General features: G+C 39.6%; 1 protein-coding gene across 2 annotated transcripts in view; it reads right to left on the bottom strand.

The window, feature by feature from the left end:
* Positions 1-19,891, bottom strand: part of FRYL (FRY like transcription coactivator) — a gene marked incomplete at both ends in the record, with an annotated part of 144,964 nt that overhangs the window by 43,815 nt on the left and 81,258 nt on the right. For both annotated transcript variants that reach the window (XM_080697003.1, XM_080697004.1), the window contains 9 exons: positions 1,406-1,546; positions 3,635-3,805; positions 8,137-8,234; positions 8,545-9,149; positions 11,049-11,143; positions 13,667-13,857; positions 14,704-14,825; positions 16,138-16,342; positions 18,766-18,951. In XM_080697003.1, the coding sequence (XP_080553129.1) occupies positions 1,406-1,546; positions 3,635-3,805; positions 8,137-8,234; positions 8,545-9,149; positions 11,049-11,143; positions 13,667-13,857; positions 14,704-14,825; positions 16,138-16,342; positions 18,766-18,951 (1,814 nt within the window). The remainder of the gene's footprint in view (positions 1-1,405; positions 1,547-3,634; positions 3,806-8,136; positions 8,235-8,544; positions 9,150-11,048; positions 11,144-13,666; positions 13,858-14,703; positions 14,826-16,137; positions 16,343-18,765; positions 18,952-19,891) is intronic.

Here is a 19,891-nt window from a genome sequence, read left to right as displayed (position 1 = left end):
CACACTTGTAATCCCCACGCTTGGGAGGCTGAGACAGGAGGATAGTGCAGGTTCGAAGCCAGCCTCAGCTACTTAGTGAGGCTCTCAGCAACTTAGTGAGACCCTGTTTCCAAATAAAAATATAACATAGGTCTGGGAGTATAGCCTGGAGGTAGAAAGCCTCTGAGTTCCACCCCCAGTACCGCAAAAAAAAAAAAAAAAAAAAAAAAGACTAGAACTCAAATATTTTGTCTTGCAGATGAAAAAAACTAATGTATACTTTCTTTTTTTACATGTAAATATATTAAAACATATTTTGGACCTTGTTTTCTGATGAGCCAGGCCCCGAGTACAATGCTTAAGCAATACCCTCAGGGATTACTCAGCTGGATAGGATGAGTACATTCTACATTGTGGTTATGTTTTATGAGTTATTTTTCTGCCTTTCTCAGTTTTGTATATTACGATCAACATTATTTAAGAATAATTGACATGATAGATGTATATATGAAACTATATACCTCAAAGAATAATTTTTTCTTTTATCATCTGCAGAAAAGAATGCATAAGGAAAAGCTGGCTAAGTATTTGTTTTTAAATTCTGCTCCAGCAAATGCAAATGTAATTGTAGTATAAACACAAACATTCATCTGTGAAGGCTCTTAAGGAGCTTGTTCCTTTGATAAGTTTGATAAGTTGTCTGCGTCTACTGCCCTCCACAACGTCTACTGCCCTCCACAATGTCTACTGCCCTCCTCCATCTACTGCCCTCCTCCACAACGTCTACTGCAGAGACGAGAGGAAGGGCGAAGTTCAGTGTCTGCAGCGTGACTTGGCATCATTTACCTTCACACCAAGTGTGACTTTCTGCTTTCTAGGTATCTGGCACTTTTTATTAGACATAAAAAACAACTAAGAAATACGGACTCTTAAAGTGGTTTTCTGATTCTAGAAATAATACTGTTCCTAGGAATATTTGTTCATAGACTAAGAAAGGAGAGAATTGACCCTCTCCCCCGAATCTAGTCTCAAAGCCAGTCCTATAACCTTTATCATCTTTCTTCATAAAGAAGATATTAGTAATCACATAACTTTGTCATTTCTGGTTATTAAACAGAAAGGTGCAAATGACAATGAGTCCCAATCCTCGTTTCTGGAGGTGGTCACTACTGCTGCTTGCGGACGTACTCTGCTTCCAGAACTTGCTGAAATGTAGACTCATAGATGCAGTTGCTAAAATTAAAAGTAGGGATCATCCCAGTCCTAGCATTCGGAGTCTGCTTTCTGTCACTTACACTGAAAACATTTCCCATGTAGTAAATATTCCTGAAAACATGATTTGTGTTCCCTACTCCGGGATGTTTAGGGTACTTCTGAGTTTGTATGACCATACATTTTGTATGATCATGAGTTTTGTGGTTCTCACCTGTACATATTTGCCAATAATCTTTATGATCTCCAGATTAAACTGCTTGGCTGGGGCGGCAGACAGGTCAATATGACTCAGGAGACTATAGATTATCTGTAGTAATGACTGCTGCATACTTGACAATCCTTTCTCCAACAGCTGAAAGTAATATTAAAAAGTCGACTTTAGTCAGGTTGAACAAAAGCAGCATTTATATTCATGGTGTTGAAAAACATAATAGATTTAACCAATGAGTTTGTGGTTAGACTATCAGAAATCCTGAAACTAATGAAATAATAGGTAATGTTTATTATTATTTATTTCCTTGGCTCAGAAAAGAGGATTGAAAAATTATTTTTCATCTTAACAGCGGTGCTTTATTTACTTAATTAATTTAGCAAATTATCATTTTTTCAGGTTAAGAGAAAAATCACCACATCACCATCACCGGAGAATAGTGAACTACCCACAGATCATCATTCACACTAGCTATTCATGAGTTATGAGATCTTATACAAGTTTCTTAAGCCTGTCTAAGCCTTAATTTATTTTCTTTTTTCCTGTGGATATTGAACCCAGGGGGTTCTACTACTGAGCTATGTCCTCAGCTTTTTTAATTTTTTATTTTGAGACAAGGCCTCACTAAATTGCCCAGTTTGGCCTCCAACTTGTCATCTTCCTGTCTCAGCCTCTGAAGCACTAGAATTATAGGCACATGCCACCAGGCCCAGCTTAAGCTTTGATTTTTTTAAAGTATAAAAGAGTAATACTGTCGGGTGTGGTGGCGCACGCTTGTAATCTCCGCGCTTGGGAGGCTGAGACAGGAGGATCACACGGGTTCGAAGCCAGCCTCAGCTACTTAGTGAGGCTTTCAGCAACTTAGTGAGACCCTGTTTCCAAATAAAATATATTAAAAAAAAAAAAAAGTCTGGGAGTATAGCCTGGAGGTAGAAAGCCTCTGGGTTCCACCCCCAGTACCACCAAAAAAAAAAAAAGAAAAGAAAAAAAGAGCAATACTATACCAACCTCAAAGAGTTTGTAGGGCGGAGTAACTAGTTTTCCTAGTATCAGTGATAATGTAAGAATTATTAATTATGCCAACAAACATTTCAGTGGTTCAAAATTTCCATGTGAAGCTCTCCTTGTGGCTGTTTACTTGGTAATTTACTTTTCTAGGCCTGAAGTTACTTCAGATGTGTTAATGAATAATAAGTTTTTATGCATTTCTAGGATTACTTTTTATAATTCTATTTTATTTCTCAAAATTCTAGGGCTACTTTTTTTTTTATAAATTCTATTCTCAAAATCATATTTTAGATAAGAAATGAATGTTTCATCAAAATAAAAAATTGACCCAGCAGAAATGCCTTTGCATGTTTAGTCAAAAAATTTCAAAGGCAAGAATTAATCTTATAGAAACAAAAATCATAACCGTATTCAAGATCAAGACCACTGAAAATCAATTTTTCCATTTTAAATAAAGAGGAGATTTATTATAATTAAGAGTTTTATGTCATTTAAGGGCAGTGAATAAGGAAATAGATACCAGAAATATAAAACAAAACCCCATATTTAGAAAAAATATCTTTCTACTTAAAAGAAATGATCTATATTTTTCTTTTTAAAAACATGTTATCTCTGGATGTGGTGATGCACACTGTAATCCCAGTACTTGTAAGGCTGAGACAGGAGGATTGCAGGTTTGTAGCCAGCCTCAGCCCTCTGCAACTTAGTGAGACCCAGTTTCAAAAAATAAAGAATAAAAAGTAGGGCTGGGAGTGTAGCTCAGAGGTAGAATGCCCCTGGGTTCAATTTCCAGTACTGCAAAAAAAAAAAAAAAAAAAAAAGGCTTAAGAAAGATGGTATCTACGTGAGACTACAATGCACCAATAAAAGTATTAAAAAAAAAAAAAAAGATGTTATCCAAGCAAGATGTGGTGTTAGCCAAGCACACCTGTCATCCAGTACCTGGGAAGCTAAGACAGGAAGGTTGCAGGTTCCAGGCCAGTCTCAGCAACTTAGTAAGACACTGTTTCAAAATAAAAAAAATAAAATAAGGCTGGGGGGGTCTAGCTCAAGAGCAAAATGTCCCTGGGTACAAACTCTAGTACCAAATAACAACAAAAAATGTTATCTTTATCCTGAAAGACAATTTAAAGATTAATTGACCCTATAGTGCTATTTCTACAAGTAAATACATTTGAAATTTTGCCACAGTACAGTTAAACAAGATATGTATAAATTTACCTCTGCTAGATAAGTCACAAGATTGAAAGTAGTATCTGAGAAGGAGTCATGCAGGTATCTGCACACTACATTGATCCAGTTGGAGCAGTCTCTGGAATAGGTGTGCGTACTGTACAAGCTCATCATATGAGCCAGGTTAACAAGCGTGGGACACTTTTCTTCTGCACAAACCTAGGGAATAAGTAAAATGATTTCCTTCACCCAAAATAAAGATACAAGCTTAAACTTGTTTTTATGCTCATACATTTACTTAATGAAATTATTTAGATGTATAAAGTTTCAATGCGTTTTCTTTCAATGTAGTAAAAACGTGAAAGAGGGAAAAAGAGCAAAAGGCATTCTTAAGAGAATTGAGGATAGAATGGGAAGGGGCTAAATGTCAGACACTTCTAATTGGTACCACAAGCTGGCTTACTGCACTGTGATGTTCTGCACCCCTAGTTGTTAAAAGCCCATCCGCCACGCTGTGGTCCACACGCGGCTTTTAGGTGTTTTGTTACATGTGTGTGCTCAGTGCACAAGGACCTAAACAGGCAGACGCAGCCTGGGGGTTCTCAGGAGGTTCCGAGTGGAGCGTCACAGAGGAAACGTCGCGGTCACCACTACGTCCAACGTCTCTCAGGGGAGCAGCCCATTGCGGGAAGCTTTGCACGTGGGACACAAAGAACTTCAACAGAGGGCTGGGAAAACTGAGTCCTTTGTCCGATACAATACTATGGAATCACAATGAACAAATGTTTGGGGGATCTATTGGTGGCACGACTCTTCTTGGTCTGGTTCTTTGGGTTGTTGGTGAGGATGCTCCTTAGCTTCCTCTGGGAGGGACCTGAACTATCTAGACCTAGAGCAGAGCCCCACTCGTCCAGCCTCACGTCTGCTTTTACTTTTCTTCTATTCATTTTCCTTACTTAGCCTTTCATCTTATTGATGTTTTGTGTATATTTACACAGATGCCTAGAACGTTTAGTAAGGAGCTTGGTGCACTACCTTTTTAATATACATGTATTTGACTTTCACACGAGTATGCCTAACTTTAATAATCGGATTCAAAGGTATTTAATAGATGTGAAAGGGTTCGAGTTTATCATTCAGAAAACAGTGCCGGACAGGCCTGAGATAAAGGCATGCAGGGCTGCAAGGCTATGAACACAGTGCCACAAAAGGTATTGTATAAAATCATTAAAAGCAACTGATTTCATGCATAAAACCAACAACAGAAAGATAAAAGAAAATTTTGGTTGATGTTTCTTATTTGCATTTCAACATATACCAATTTACTATATTTTTCAAAAGTCACTTTTTTATAATGTCACAATAATTTGTTTAAATTCTATTAAAAAAACATTCTTATCAGATAATTTTTTTAAAAATTTTTTAGAGCTGGGGGTATAGCTTGAAGGTAGAATGTCCTTTGATTCAATACCTGGTACCACCCAGACAAACAAACAAACAAACGCAAAAAGAAAAAAATACATACAATTTTTCAAAGAATTATTTTTCTAAACGTATTTCTGAAAATAGAGAAAGTCCTTTGAAATATATGCTGTAATGATTTTATATGCTGGGCAAATATCTTATGATTTTGAAATTTTTGAATCACTAGGACTTTTGCCATAATGAAAGGGAAAAATATTTGTCATTAGTGTTGCCTCTTTTTGAGACTCTGTGCTCTCCATGGGCACAAACAGTAGAATGATTGATATTTGCATAATGAGGAAGCACATAATGGCAGAAAATTACTCTCGGGAGTTCTAAGTGAGGGAATAATTAAGGAATCAATTTAATTCACATCCTGCAGGTTGCTAAAAGCATACAGAGAGGAAACCTTTGTGTGCTGCCCAGCGGGAAGACAGCAGACTTAAAAATAACTTTCAAATCACAGAAGACCATATTTGATTACTTAAAAACAGAAAGATATTTGGAGATTTCCCACACATGCTCTGATGTGGTCAGACACCCATAGCCTGATTCTCAAGGGGCTGCGGCATCTTTTAGGACAGACCAGACCCCTAGGGATCCCAGCACCAAGCAGGCAGCTCTCCAACACACTCAGCCACCACCTGAAATACTCCACTTCCCCTTATTAGGGTCCTTGGACCTTTTATTTTCTTGAAATATCAAATTAGGACAATGTATCTTTCCTCCATAAAATTTTCTAATTCCTTTTATAGGTTGAAAAAAATTCCTTGTTTATAACATTTTGTTACTGATTATATCATTAGAACATGAAAATGAGTGTTATTAATAAATTTTACATTTTGTATCACTTTTAAATTTTCACACAAATACAAAGTTTCTTTTAGGCTGATAATTTCTGAGAGGCAATATTTTATTTCAAATGATGACAGCTTTTATTATTAAATGTTTAATTTGATTAATTAATTAAAAAATTTAAAAAGGGGGCATTTTTTGGCTTGTTTCCTCCCACTATCATTTTTATTTCAGAAACTAAGATATGTTTCATTCCTTTTTAACTATATGCTTTAAAAGTTACTCCATAGGAATCTCTCCATATCTATTTAGAAGTTTAATCAGATGAACTGAAGAACATATTTTATTAAATATTTTCCTGTCATTTATTACTTATTACCTAGCAAAAGCATGAAAAGGTGCATACTTTTGTTCTGATTAATGGACTTTACCACTACTGTGGCACTTAGAGATAAACTTGTTGCAATCAGGGCGATGGAAAGGTGAGTGTTTTATTTGGCTTTCTGTGCACTTATTCTTCCCATTTACTGTGCTACTTGTTAATTGAATCTCAGCTTTAAGAAGATGCTTATATAAAAAGCTTTATTGGAAAATGTTATTTGCTTGCTCCCGTCTACTGGAGACATCTATCCTTTTTCTCAGTACGTTAGCTAGGTTTCCTAAAGTAGGCTGTGTTCACTTAACCCCAGCCTCAGTTTACTCCATTTCCTGTAGCGTGGATACCACTTGTGAATTTATGTAACTGCATCTTGGAACTGTTTATATTTTTAATCTGAAAAGTCTTTTTACCCCAAGACTCAATGAGTGACCCTTGAAAAAAACTTCCCTGAACCCTCGATCTTCCTGTCTCAGCATCCCAAGTATGGTATTATAGATGTGTGTCACCATGCCCAACTCCCTTATTGTTCTTAAGAGAGAAAATGACTAAAAATATAAAAAGCCAAAATCAGCTGGGTTCAGTGGTGTGCACCTATAATCTTGTATATGGGAGGCTGAGACAGGAGGGATACAGGTTCAAGGCCAGCACACAATAACTTAGAGAAACCTTGTCTCAGAGTAAAAAAAAAATAAAAAGCTGGGGGAAGCCAGGCGTGGTGGCACACGCTTGTAATCCCAGCATTCGGGAGGCTGAGACCAGAGGATTGTGGTTTGCGGACAGCTTCAGCTACTTAGTGAGGCACTCTATTACTTAGTGAGACCCTGATTCAAAATAAAGAATAAAAAAATAGGGAAGGGCTATAGCTTGGAGGTAAAGTGCTCCTGGGTTCCATCCAAAGATCTGCAAAAAAACAAAAATCAAAAAACAAAAAACAAAAAACAAACAGAGCTGGGGAGTAGCACAGGGGTAGAGTGCCCCTGGGGTTCAATGCCGTGTGTGTGTGTGTGTGTGTGTGTGTGTGTGTGTGTACGCACATGCGCATCTGTGTTGAGAGACAGACATTTACACACACAGTCAAAATCATAGTCTTCCAAAATATGATTCTTCAAAATCAAATCCTTCTATATTCTTAAAATATCAAGAGCTATAATACTTTAAAACACGAGTCACCAGGTGATTTAGATATAGCCACACTACTATTTTCATGGGCTTAGGATGGGAAGAGCCAAACATGGAGAAAAGAAAGAATGAATGGAGCAGAGAGAAGATGGAGAGAAAGAATGTTAAAAGGAAAAAGAAATACAGGAGAGAGACTGCTCAGAATCAAGATCTCCCATGCCCGCTTCTTCCCCAGGGCCTCTGTGCTCGTAATTTCTCCTGCCTAGACCATTCCATCCCTCGGTGGGGCACAGCCTCAGGTGAGCGTGGCTAGGACTAGCTCTGGCAGCTGTTGGTGGAGCCTCTAGGATGTTCTGCCCTCTCCTGACAGGACGCTTGTCAGGCCCTGGTGATGGCCCACTGCCTCCACTGCACTTGCTAGGGTCAGTCCCCAGGGCAAGTCTTCTGCCTCGGCTGATAATCATGTATTACCAGCACCTACCTCCCTGCGCGGTCAATATTTGATAGTGAATAAGTGAGTGGGTGAGAATCTGACAGAGAGTAAGAGGAGAAAGCAGGGAACCAGAGCAGAAAGAGAGCAGACTCAGAGGAGCCATTACTCAAAGAGTTTATTCACGGTCATTTGAGCAGTGGTCTCATGACTATGCGACTCCTTCACAGGCACAGAGAGAATACACATTTAGGTGTGAACTTCACAGAGGACGCGACAATAGGAATGTAAAGAGATTCCCCTCTTCCGGTACTAGAGGACAATGGCCCTGCCCGGTTATGTTTCAGGGTAACATTTGCTTACCTTTGCTATTCGACTAGCTGTTTCTTTGCAAAACTGAGTTGGGCTGTCAAAATGCTGGATTAAGTGAGGCAATAAGCAAAGGATGTTAAGAGGAAAGCCTATCAAAACAAAACAAAAAAAGCAAACAATAACCAATTTTATTGCACATTATTTGAAAAGTTAAAGGTACTTTTAAAAGTGGTTTCCAGAAACCATTTTCTTTTCATTTACTGGGGCACTCAATTACTAAATTCTTCTTTCTTTTCTTTTTTTTTTTTTGCCTTTATAAAATAGCTTGTGCTACCATATTAAAAACGTTCGCTATTGGTAGAAAAGCAGAAATTAGTAAGATTCCAAAACAAATGGTGAGTGTACATTTCAACTACATTAATAACTCTGTCAACACCGGTGCAATTATGTTAACGTCACCTGACAACTGGGAAGGGTCCACCAACGTGTGTTTGGAGACAGAAATGAGTTTGCTGAGGAGGTGCACGGTCATTTCTTGGGTAGAAACTGAGGTAAAACCCTTAAGGAAGAGCTGCTGAAGGCCTGGGAAGTTATTCCACTTCAATTTGTTTTGTACATTTTCAATCTTCTCTCGACTCTCTGACTTATCCAAAGGCAAATGGATAAGCAGTTTGTTGAGAAGCCTGAGAGCCAGGAGGTATTCATATTCATAATCGGACTCTAATAAAGATGCTGCTATCCAAAAGATGGTGGCCATCAGGTTGGTCGGCTCAGTAGTGGGCTGCACATCATACATCCCTTTCTCTCGCAGAGAGGAAAGGCTCCTAGTCCTTGCTAGGCTGCTGCTGTGGTTTATCCGGCCATCCATTATATCCAGTGTGTTACTCCGCCGCCGGTCACCTCGCCGGTCACCAATTAAACTTAATCTTAAAGAGTTACTTCTCGCATTACTGTTATATCCCAAATAACTGCCATTGATGGGACTTGTGCTTAGATTGAGTTGTCCAGTGCTTTTTCGGTTAGCTGCATACTTGTTTCCCATTATAGGATCATGGTATGAGGTTCTTATAAAAGAGAAAAGAAAAAAGAAAGGAGAGATGAATACACATCTAGCCACTTCTTTGCTAGATTAATTGTACACTTGAAAGCCAAAAGACAATGGCCAGACAAATCATGTTTGAGCATATTAAGTTTCAGCTTTGCCTTTGTATGAAAACAAAATGTAGACGGTATCATTGTTACCGTGGCTCTTTCCTTTTTTTCCTTTTTTTTGGTGGTACTGGGGGTGGAACCCAGAGGCTTTCTACCTCCGGGCTAGACTCCCAGACCTATTTTATATTTTATTTGGAAACAGGGTCTCACTAAGTAGCTGAGGCTGGCTTCGAACCTGTGCAATCCTGTCTCAGTCTCCTAAGTGCAGGGATTCCAAGCGTGTGCCACCATGCCTGGAGGCTTTTTCCTTTAAGGTGGGATGAGGTTTGGCTTGCTGAGAAAGTTCTTAGTAATCACTGAGAATGCTCAGAGCCAGGGCCTAGGTGTGGATTATGCTCAAAGCAAACCTCGTGTCTTATCCTCAAACCTGATGGTCCTGCTGTCCCTATTTCATTCAATAGCACATTATTTTTAAGAAAACTAGCTCAAATATTTATTATTTGTTTTGGTTTTGGGACTTGAACCCAGGGGCATTCTATCTCTGAGTACATCCCAAGTCCTATTTTGAAACAGGGTTTGGCTAAGTTCCTGAGGACCTCACAAAATTACCAAGGCTGTCCTTAAACCTACAATCCTCCTGTCTAAGCCCAAGTACTGGGATTACAGGCATGCACTACCATGACTGGATAAAAAATTTATTTTTGATTTCTCCTGCTTCCTAATATCCAACTACCACTGATTAAAGTAACATTTACTGAATGCCTTCGACATGTATCAGGAGTATGGAAAAGACTAAAAATATTAAATGAAGCCTATGGGGAACAGATATGTAAACGGATATATTTATACCCTGTCAATTAGTATTATTAAAATATAAGAAAACCTGGCCAGGTGTGATGGCACATATTTCTAATCCCAGCATATAGGAGGCTGACACAGGAGGATTGCGGTTCAGGGATAGCCTCAGCTACTTAGTAAGGCCCTTTGCAACTCAATGAGACCGTGTTTCAAAATAAAGAATAAAAATAGGCCTGGGGGTGTAGCCTGGAGGTAGAATGGCCCTGGGTTCCATCCCCAGGACCGCAAAAAATATATACAGATATAAAAAAAAACTAGGCACAGTGGTGAACGCATGTAATCCCAGTATTTGGGAGGCTCAGACAGGAGGATTGCAGGGTTGAAGGCCAGTCTCAGCAACTCAGTGAGACCCTTAGAACCTAGCAAGACCCTGTTTCAAAATAAATAGGGCTGGGGGTGTAGCTCAGACATTAAATGCTCCTAGACTCAGTCCCCAGTACAAATAATAAACAAAATATAAATTAAAATAAAATATACAAAAAAGTACTGTGAGAACCTACAGTGTAAAATGCTTGGCAATGCCCTAAGGGGGTCAGCAATGCTTGGCTAGGAAGTGATATTTGAGACAGAACTTAAAAAGGAGTAGTCAATTTGGGTAAAAAGTAGCAGAAGCGGTTGTGCTGGGGAGGAGCAAGCCATGGAAGGGGTGTGTGGAGGGTGGCCCAGGGAGCAGCGGGGCCTCAGTGTGGCAGGGACGGGGCTAGCCCGTGAGGCCTGACAGTGCGGCAAGGGAAAGGGTCTGTCCTGGAGACTGGAGGGCATGAGTTACAAGATCAGCTCCAGGGCACTCCAGAAGTCCTCACTGCCCGCAGCCCATTTCCCACCGGCAGTCCTTCTGATTTGTGCGTGTGGGGAGTGTAGTCTCACTGCCAATGTCAAAATAATAGAATATAACCCTTGTATCTAGCTATGGAAATTCTATTTTCAATAGGTTGCCTGATTTCAAGTCTTACTGAGAAAGGGCAGAAAGAAGATCATAATGCTTCATGGTTTCAGCCAAAGTATCGATTGCAGATTCCAAGGTGAGAAGAAGCTCAATCACAAATCCCTGGAGGGGGAAAAGGGCATATTTTAATTAAAGTCTACAGTAATATTACCAAATAATTAAACTCTTAGACAATATGATCTTACTGACTGGTGAGAACTACAATTTACCCAAAATGGCTCAGGACAGAGGTCTAGGGGCTCTTTCCATATATAAATTGAATCCATTGGCAAATCTTGAAAAAAAAAATTACTTAAAATAGGCCCTAAATCCGACTGCCTCTCTCCCCCTCCAAAGCCGCCCTTAATCTAATATGCCACCATTTCAGCCTGTACTTGCAATAGCTTCCTAAGGGGGTCCCTCCTGCTTCCTGTCACCCTCCCCAAGGGCTCCACCCACATGCTCCACTGCATTTCTCTAAAGGAAATTATATCCAGCATCTTCCTTCTCCAAAGACCTTTGAGTGTTTTCCATCTATTCAGAATGGAGCCAAACCTCTCTCGCCAGTCTCTGACCTCATCATCCCCTTGGTTTTCATAATGTCCATCAAAAGAAGCCTACTGTGGTTTGAGACCAGCCTCAGCAACTAAGCGAGACTTTGAGCAAGCTATTGAGACCCTGTTCAAATAACAAAACAAAAAAAAGCCAGGTGCGGTGGCGCACACCTGTAATCCCAGTATTTGGGAGGCTGAGACAGGAGGACCATGGTTCACAGACAGCCTCAGCTACTACTTAGTGTGGCCCTTTGCAACTCAGTGAGACTGTTTCAAAATATAAAAAATAGGGCAGGGGGTGTAGCTCAGAGGTAGAACACCCCTGGGTTCCATCCCCAATACTGGAAAATACATACGTACATACATATATACATACATCAAAAGAATTAAAAAGGACTGGGGATGTAGCTTGGAGGTAGAATGCCCTGGTACTACAACAAAAAGCAAAAAATGAAAAAATCCTAAAAAGCAGGGCCCTGGTACTCATACCTCCTGTTTTCCTCCGCCTGAAATGCTTACCCCCAGGTCACCACAGGACCAGGACCTCTTTCATTTTGTTATGTTAATCACAGAATTAATCACTAAGTAAATACTAAGTAAAACTGTATTGTGCTATTGGTAGATTAAAGGCTTGTTTTCCAAATACAATATGAGCTCCAGAATTCCAGGAACTTTGTTTTGTTTACTACTATATCCCAATGGCTAGAACAGAGATATTAAAATCAGTAGTCAAGCCAGGTGTGGTGGTGCACGCCTGTAATACCAGTATCCTGGGAGGCCAAGACAGGAGGATTATAGGTTGGAGGCTACCCTCAGCAACTTGATGAGGTCCTTAGCAACTTTGTGAGATTCTTTCAAAAATAAAAAACAAAATAGGGCTGGTGGGAAAATGTTCAGAGGTAACTCAGAGATAAAATGTCTCGGAGTTCAATCCCTAGGATGACGACGATGACGACGACTACTACTACTAACTATTACTACAAAAATAAAAAGAAGGAAAAAAATCAGCAGTCTGTAAAACTTAAGTTCTCTAGTAAAATATATCACTTAAATATTTTTCATATTACTACTATTATTATTATTATTATTGTTGTTGTTGTTGTTGTTTTTTGCAGTACTGGGGATGGAACCCAGGGGCAATTACCTCCGAGTGACACTCCCAGCCCTATTTTTTTTTTTTTATTCTTTATTTTGAAACAGGGTCTAAGTTGAAAAGAGCCTCACTAAGTACCTGAGGCTGTCTTCAATTTGCGATTCTCCCATCTCAGCTGCCCAAATTCTGGAATTACAAGTGTGAACCACCACTCCTGGCTTTATTTTTTTAATTACAATTTTTTTTGTGTGTGGTTCTGGGGATTGAACCTAGAGGCATTCTACCTTTGAGTTACACTCCTGGCCAATTTTATTTTTTTATTGGAAACAGGGTCTCGCTAGATTAATGAGAATATCACTACTTGCTGAGACTGTCCTCAAATCTGTGATCCTCCTGTCTCAGACTCTCAAGTACTAGGATTACAAGCATGCACCACCATACCTGCTTAGTTAATTATTTTTAAAAATAAAATTTGACGTTCTACTTTACATTTAAGTTTAAATTCTTATCCCTTCTATCTTGTGTTCATCCCGGGATAATAGTCAGGACTATGGGATGTAAAACTTATTATTATTATTATTATTATTATTATTATTATTATTATTTTGTGGCACTGGGGATTGAACCCACAGGCATTCTACCTCTGAGCTACACACCTGGCTTGATTTTTTATTTTCTTATTAGAAAAAGAGTTTCACTAAGTTGTGGAGGAACTCGCTAAGTAGCTGAGGCTGGCTTTGAACCTTGAGATCCTCCTGTCTCAGCCTCCCAAGTACTGGGATTACAAGCATATACCACCACACCCAGATAAAACTTTCTCTCTAATAGGCACTAGACGGACTATGTGAGCTAAATAGTACGTTAACAAAAATTAACTACAAAATACTGCTTCTGAACTCACCTGCTCGTTGACATGATCTTAATAATTCTGTATGGCCACCATCGACCACCAGCCCCAGTGAATACCTGCTAATCACCAAAGAAACGGAATGAAAATACCTGTGCATCTTCTCCCGGATCCCCTACAGTTTCTACGAGCCTGGAGAGAACATCAGAAAGCGTAGCTGCAGACAGTGGCTGCTTTAGGGCCCTGAAAATCTGAAAGGATCTTCCAGCATAGTGTCGAGAAGAACAAGAAAGTGCGGTCTGCAAAGCCACTTCACTAAGGTGACGTTCCAAATGAATTCCTTCTGTGAAAGCAAAGGACGCGGGTAGGTCCTCTTGTTTTATAGAATACAGGGAGTTACAACCAGAGGCTGACCACATTAAAACCAGCACCGTGCACACCAACCAGCCAAGTAGACACTTAAAACGATAGAGTCAGCACGTCTTCTTTGACTAAACTTCATCTGCATTCAGATGGTTTTTCAGTCTGATCTCTAGGGGAGCAATTCTGGGATCAGAGTTTCTCAAGTTTAGCACTCCTGATGTTTTGGGTCAGGTCATTCATTGTTGGAAGGGCTGCCCTGGGCATTGTATCATGTTTAGCAACGTATCTACCCACCAGACACCAGCAGCAAACTCTTGGCCCCACCATAGCTCTGGGACAAAAATGTCTGCAGGTATCACTAAGTGTCCCAAGAAGCAAACCACCCCTGGTGGACAACCACTATTATAGACACATACATTTGCACTATAATTGTCAGAAGGTATTAAGTTTTAGATTGTAGAAGCCTTATGATCTCCTTATGATTTTAAGGAATCTTGTGATTCCTTAAAAGGAATATTTAAATTAACCACCTCTCCTTAAATATAATTTTTCATAATTTAACATTGTATCATCATTTTATGATGCTATAGTACAAAAAACTAAGTCCCAAATTTCATAGATAGAATCCTTATTTTTAAGTAGCAACTTAATTTTTCTTCCACCAAAACAGATCTGCTATTATTAACAAGTTTCAAAAAAGTTTTTCTAAAATATTTTAATTTAGATACTATCAAGCACTAATTCATAGCCAAGCATTACCAAAGCTAAGCATCATATTACAATATTTCATTAAAATAAATTTTCTAAAATATTTATTAAGAGATACCTGAGCTTGACTGCTTAAAAACAGAAACCACATGTCTTAAAAACGTAGTTAACTGTTCAGCACTCTTTATGCTCGGATTCTTGGCAGAAACATCCTCATGGTTCCAAAGGGGCCCTCTTTTTCTGAAAAAAGAGAACAGATGTAATTCCCTTGTTTTTAGCACATATTTAACAGTTTCACTCATCCTTGCCTAAGATGCAGTGATAAAGAGGAATAGCTGATGAGTTCAGCGGCAGGTCACTGTTCCTAGCATTTATGTACGTGGACGTGTAATGGTCTGACACGGTAAGCAGAAAAAGCCCTAATTTCAATATTTACTATTGCTAAAATCAATGAAAATATGATTGTAGCATCAAAATATGACAATTCTTGCCTAGTAAGAAGACCACTGGTTACTTTCTATGTGCAAAATTTCAAATATAATTTGTGAGGCCCAGACTATATCTAGATTATAATGTAAAGAAAAAAACTCACCAGCTAAATGCACTGAAAATAATTGATGAGGTAAAACTGTAAAAGAAAACTTAGGGTAAAATACTGTCCTAATGCTTCTTCTTTTCAAATGTCTTTGCATTCTCGACTGTCCCTCAATTTACCTCCTCTTCACCACAGGCTCAACGAGCCTTTAAAACCTTTTATCTGGGCTCGCTGTTCCCAGCCCCTTCCACCTCGAACACATCCTGATCACTGCTATGGGACTGATTTTCTCCACATATTTATTAATTTTTCCTCTCATCCTCCTCATTTAGTTCAGTGTGTGTGTGTGTGTGTGTGTGTGTGTGTGTGTGTGTGTGTGTGTCCGTCCACATGCGCACACGGTCATGAGTACTTGGGAATCAAGCCCAGGGCTTTGTGCATACTAGCTAGGTGCTCTACCACTGAACTATGTCCTCCGCCCTAGCTCAGTAATTTTAAGTAATCTATACCATTGGCCTGGGTTTCATGACTATCTAGTTATCTAGTTGGAATTCCTAAACTTTCCTTTGTCAGCATTATAATCAGAATAGAGCGCTCACCATTTCCCAACACACTGTGTTGCTCATGGCCCTGTGATCTGGCGCTCACTGGGGCACATCGTACCCTTTCTCCTTATCTATCCTTTTTCTTGAATTAAGAGTGTCTTGCACAGAGTAGACCACACATAATTATTTGACAGCTGACTGATAATATTATATATTCAGATAACACTGTATTCTCTTTGGGCAATTAGACACTAGACATGATTCAGTGATCTTGGGTATTATTGCATGAATGCAAAAAACAAAAACAAAAAACAAAGTCTTTGCTTGCATCATATTTTTCAAAATGCTGCATAATGTAAGCCTGTGTATTTCAAAACAAGGGCATTTCAGAAAACACAAATCCACCTTCCGATGGCCGATCAATGAAAGGGCTTAACATAAAGCCCAGTCGGGCTGAGAGCTGCCAGCGTACCTTGAGGTAATGAATTCCATGAGGGTTTTGACTTTCCCATCCTGCTCCACCGAGATGTCCACCTCGTTGAGGAGCGTGGTGTGCAGGTGTGAAATGGCAGCGCTGTTGTTTCCTAAGCTGATACTAGAAGAGGTAGAACTTGAGCTGAGCCCTGAGTCAGTCATAGGGGAGGGCTGGTAATCAGGTATAAAATCATTAATGCCTGCTGAAAGAGAGAGCGTGTCATGAGTCCAGCTATTCCCCGCTGCTTCTAGACGACCTAGGGGAGATCTGTCAATCTAGCTGATGTCAATCAATGCTCCCAACCACACCTGGAAGCACTGAGCCCCAATAGGGCCAGTTTGGTAACTGGTAACACTTTTCACAACTTGTTACTGAAATTTAGCCATCTGGAGTCACTGTGTGGTCCTCTGCTGCCCTCTGCTGATGAACACTGAAACTTTCTAATATTTCTTATGAAATTAATTCTATATTTCTGCCTCAATTTTTCTTAAAAATCTATTTTAAGGTATACTTGCAATATTCATAGTAAATCAGTCATTAAACAAATATCAGTAGAAATTATTAATGCCCCTCTTCATAAAAAGGCAAAAAGAGATGTAAAACCAAAAAACAATGAGATTTTAAAATTTTATTTTATTTTTTATTTTTGGTGGTACTGGGGTTAGAAACCAGGGGCTTTCTACCTCTGGGCTATACTCCCAGACCTACTTTATATTTTTATTTGGAAACAGGGTCTCACTAAGTTGCTGAGAGCCTCACTAAGTAGCTGAGGCTGGCTTCGAACCTGTGTGATCCTCCTGTCTCAGCCTCCCAAGTGCAGGGATTACAAGCCTGCGCTACCACACCTGGCAAACGATGAGATTTTGAATAAAGGTGCTTTGATGTAAAAAAGCAGTATACCTAAGCCAGGTGTGGTCGCGCATGCTTATAATTCCCGCATTTAGGAGGTGGAGACAGGAGGATCGCGCAGGTTGGAAGCCAGCCTTGCTGGCTTAAGAGACCCTGTTTCCAAATATAAAAAATAGGTAACTGGGAGTGGAGCCCAGAGGTAGAAGGGTTTCCAGGAACCTTAGTACCACCACCACCACCCAGGGAAAAAAAAGCAGTATACCTTACTCCATTTTTCTCTTAACTATAGTTTTAAAAAGCTGTTAAAATTCCCAATAATTGTTTTCTTACCAACTATATGGTTTTAAGAAAATAGCATTAAGTTCTTAACTGAGTAACTTTAAACTTTATTATCCTTATATCTGACATCTGATTAGGAAAAAATATAGATAATTTTATTTGTCTGTGTGTGTGTGTGTGTGTGTGTGTGTGTGTGTGTGTGTTGCTGGGGATGGAACCCAGGGGCTTTCTACCTCTGGGATATACTCCCAGATCTACTTTATATTTTATTTGGAAACAGAGCCTCACTATGCTGCTGAGAGCCTCACCAAGTAGCTAAGGCTGGTTTTGAATCTGTGGGATCCTTCTGTCCCAGCCTCCCAAGTGCTGGGATTATTATTATTATTATTATTATTATTATTATTGTTATTATTATTATTTTGGTGGTACTGGGGGTGGAACCCAGAGGCTTTCTACCTCTGGGCTATACTCCCAGACCTTTTTTATATTTTATTTGGAAACAGGGTCTCACTAAGTTGCTGAAAGCCTCACTCAGTAGCTGAGGCTGGCCACCATGCCCAGCTAAAGGGAATAATTTCTGAGCTGATAATGTAGCTCAGTGACAGAGCGCTTACCCAGCATGCATGAGGCTCTGGCCTTTAGCATCAATTTCTAGCACCAAACACACACAAAAGAAAAGAGTTCTTTTCTTTTTTCAGCTTGATGGTACTAATGAGTAAAATAAATAATATGTTGGAACGATTAGGAAGGAAGAAATAAGTAAAACAAAAGGATTGAAAATAAAAAAACTTTTTGAATCTCACTTTTTCAAAATGTGTAACATTTCAAATGCAACAAAAATCAAGTGAATAAAAAAATTTAAACATCCAACTTTGTCCATTTCTCAGATACTGGGGTTCCTGGAAGCCCTTCTACCCCCGGCTACACTCTCAGACCTATTTTATATTTTTATTTGGAAACAGGGTCTCCTAAGCCAGCGCACGCGGCTGGCTTCGAACCTGTGTGATCCTCCTGTCTCCGCCTCCCAAGTGTGGGGATTACAAGCGTGTCCCACCACACCCGGCTATAAAGGGATTCTAATATAACTTCATCATCTTTTAAATAACTAGTAAATCAATTAGGCACTCTATCTTAAACTTACATAAACTTAAAAGTTACGTGATGGAGATCTGGAAAAGCAATACAGACTCAAATATTCTATGTTTAATTAATTAACAAATTAATAACGAAAGTAAAAAGCATTTAAAATAATACAATTACATTTTAAAAACTGACTCTAGTTTTTCAACTATCATTGACTTTATAGCTGGGTGTGGTAGAACATGCCTGTAATCCCAGTACATGGGAGGCTGAGGCAGGAGGATCGCAGATCAGTGGTCAGCCTCAGCTACTTGAGATACTATCTGATGGAAAGGATTAAGAACCTCGTACCCTCCCTGAAGGAAACACATTACTGAAGCATGTTTCTGCTTTAGAACTGTAGTTTAAAGTAAATACCTGTGAAAGTATAATCTAAGTGTGCAACTTGTTTGACTGTAAGCACCCTGGGCTCATTAAACTCCTTGTTCCTGAGAAGGACAGAAGCCACAGTTCGGATGTCACTGTTGGGTCCCATCACGATTAGTAAGTGCAGAAGCAGGCGTTTACAATGTTCATACACCTCAGGGTGGCAGTGGTCAAACCCTAAAAAGGACAGGAGAAAACATCCATTAGAACCAAGGAGTAGGGCCAGGCGTGGTGGCGCGCGCTTGTAATCCCCGCACTTGGGAGGCGGAGACAGGAGGATCGCGCTGGTTCGGAGCCAGCCTTGCTGGCTTAAGAGCCTGTTTCCAAATAAAAAATATAAAATAGGTCTGGGAGTGTAGCCCGGAGGTAGAAGGGCTTCCAGGAACCCCAGTACCGCCAAAACAAACAAACAAACAAACAAACAAACAAACAAACAAGTAGTATTCTTGCATTCTTGCTAGCCACTTCTATTTTTAAGGAAATGCAGAAATTCCAGTTATCCCCGGGGGGTGGGCTGGTTCCATGACCTGACTTGGATGCCAAAATCTGCAGATGCTCAAGTCCCTGATACAAAATAGTAATAGTGATAGCTGGGTGTGGTAGAACATGCCTGTAATCCTAGTACATGGGAGGCTGAGGCAGGAGGATCGCAGGTCAGTGGTCAGCCTCAGCTACTTGAGATACTATCTGATGGAAAGGATTAAGAACCTTGTACCCTCCCTGAAGGAAACACATGCACACCTCACAGGAGAAATTCTGTAGCTATATCAAGTGTATAGAAGCCCTCTGCAACTTACTGAGACCCTGTTTCAAAAAAATGAGTAAAACAGCTGGGCATGGGTGGCGCACACTTGTAATCCACATGCTTGGGAGGCGGAGACAGGAGGATTGCTCAGGTTTGAAGGCAGCCTTGCTGGCTTAAGAGGGGGAATATATATATATATATATTATATATAATATTATATATATTAAAATATATATATATATATATATATATATATTAGGTCTGGGAGTGTAGCCCGGAGATAGAAGGGTTTCCAGGTACCTCAGTACCACCAAAAAAATAAAAATAAAAAATAATAATAGAGCTGGGGGTTTAGCTCGGTGGTAGAATGCC

The sequence above is a fragment of the Muscardinus avellanarius genome (assembly GCF_963383645.1).
Source record: "Muscardinus avellanarius genome assembly, chromosome: 6".
In the NCBI taxonomy this organism is placed as follows: domain Eukaryota; kingdom Metazoa; phylum Chordata; class Mammalia; order Rodentia; family Gliridae; genus Muscardinus; species Muscardinus avellanarius.
This window is presented reverse-complemented; position numbering and strand designations above follow the sequence as displayed.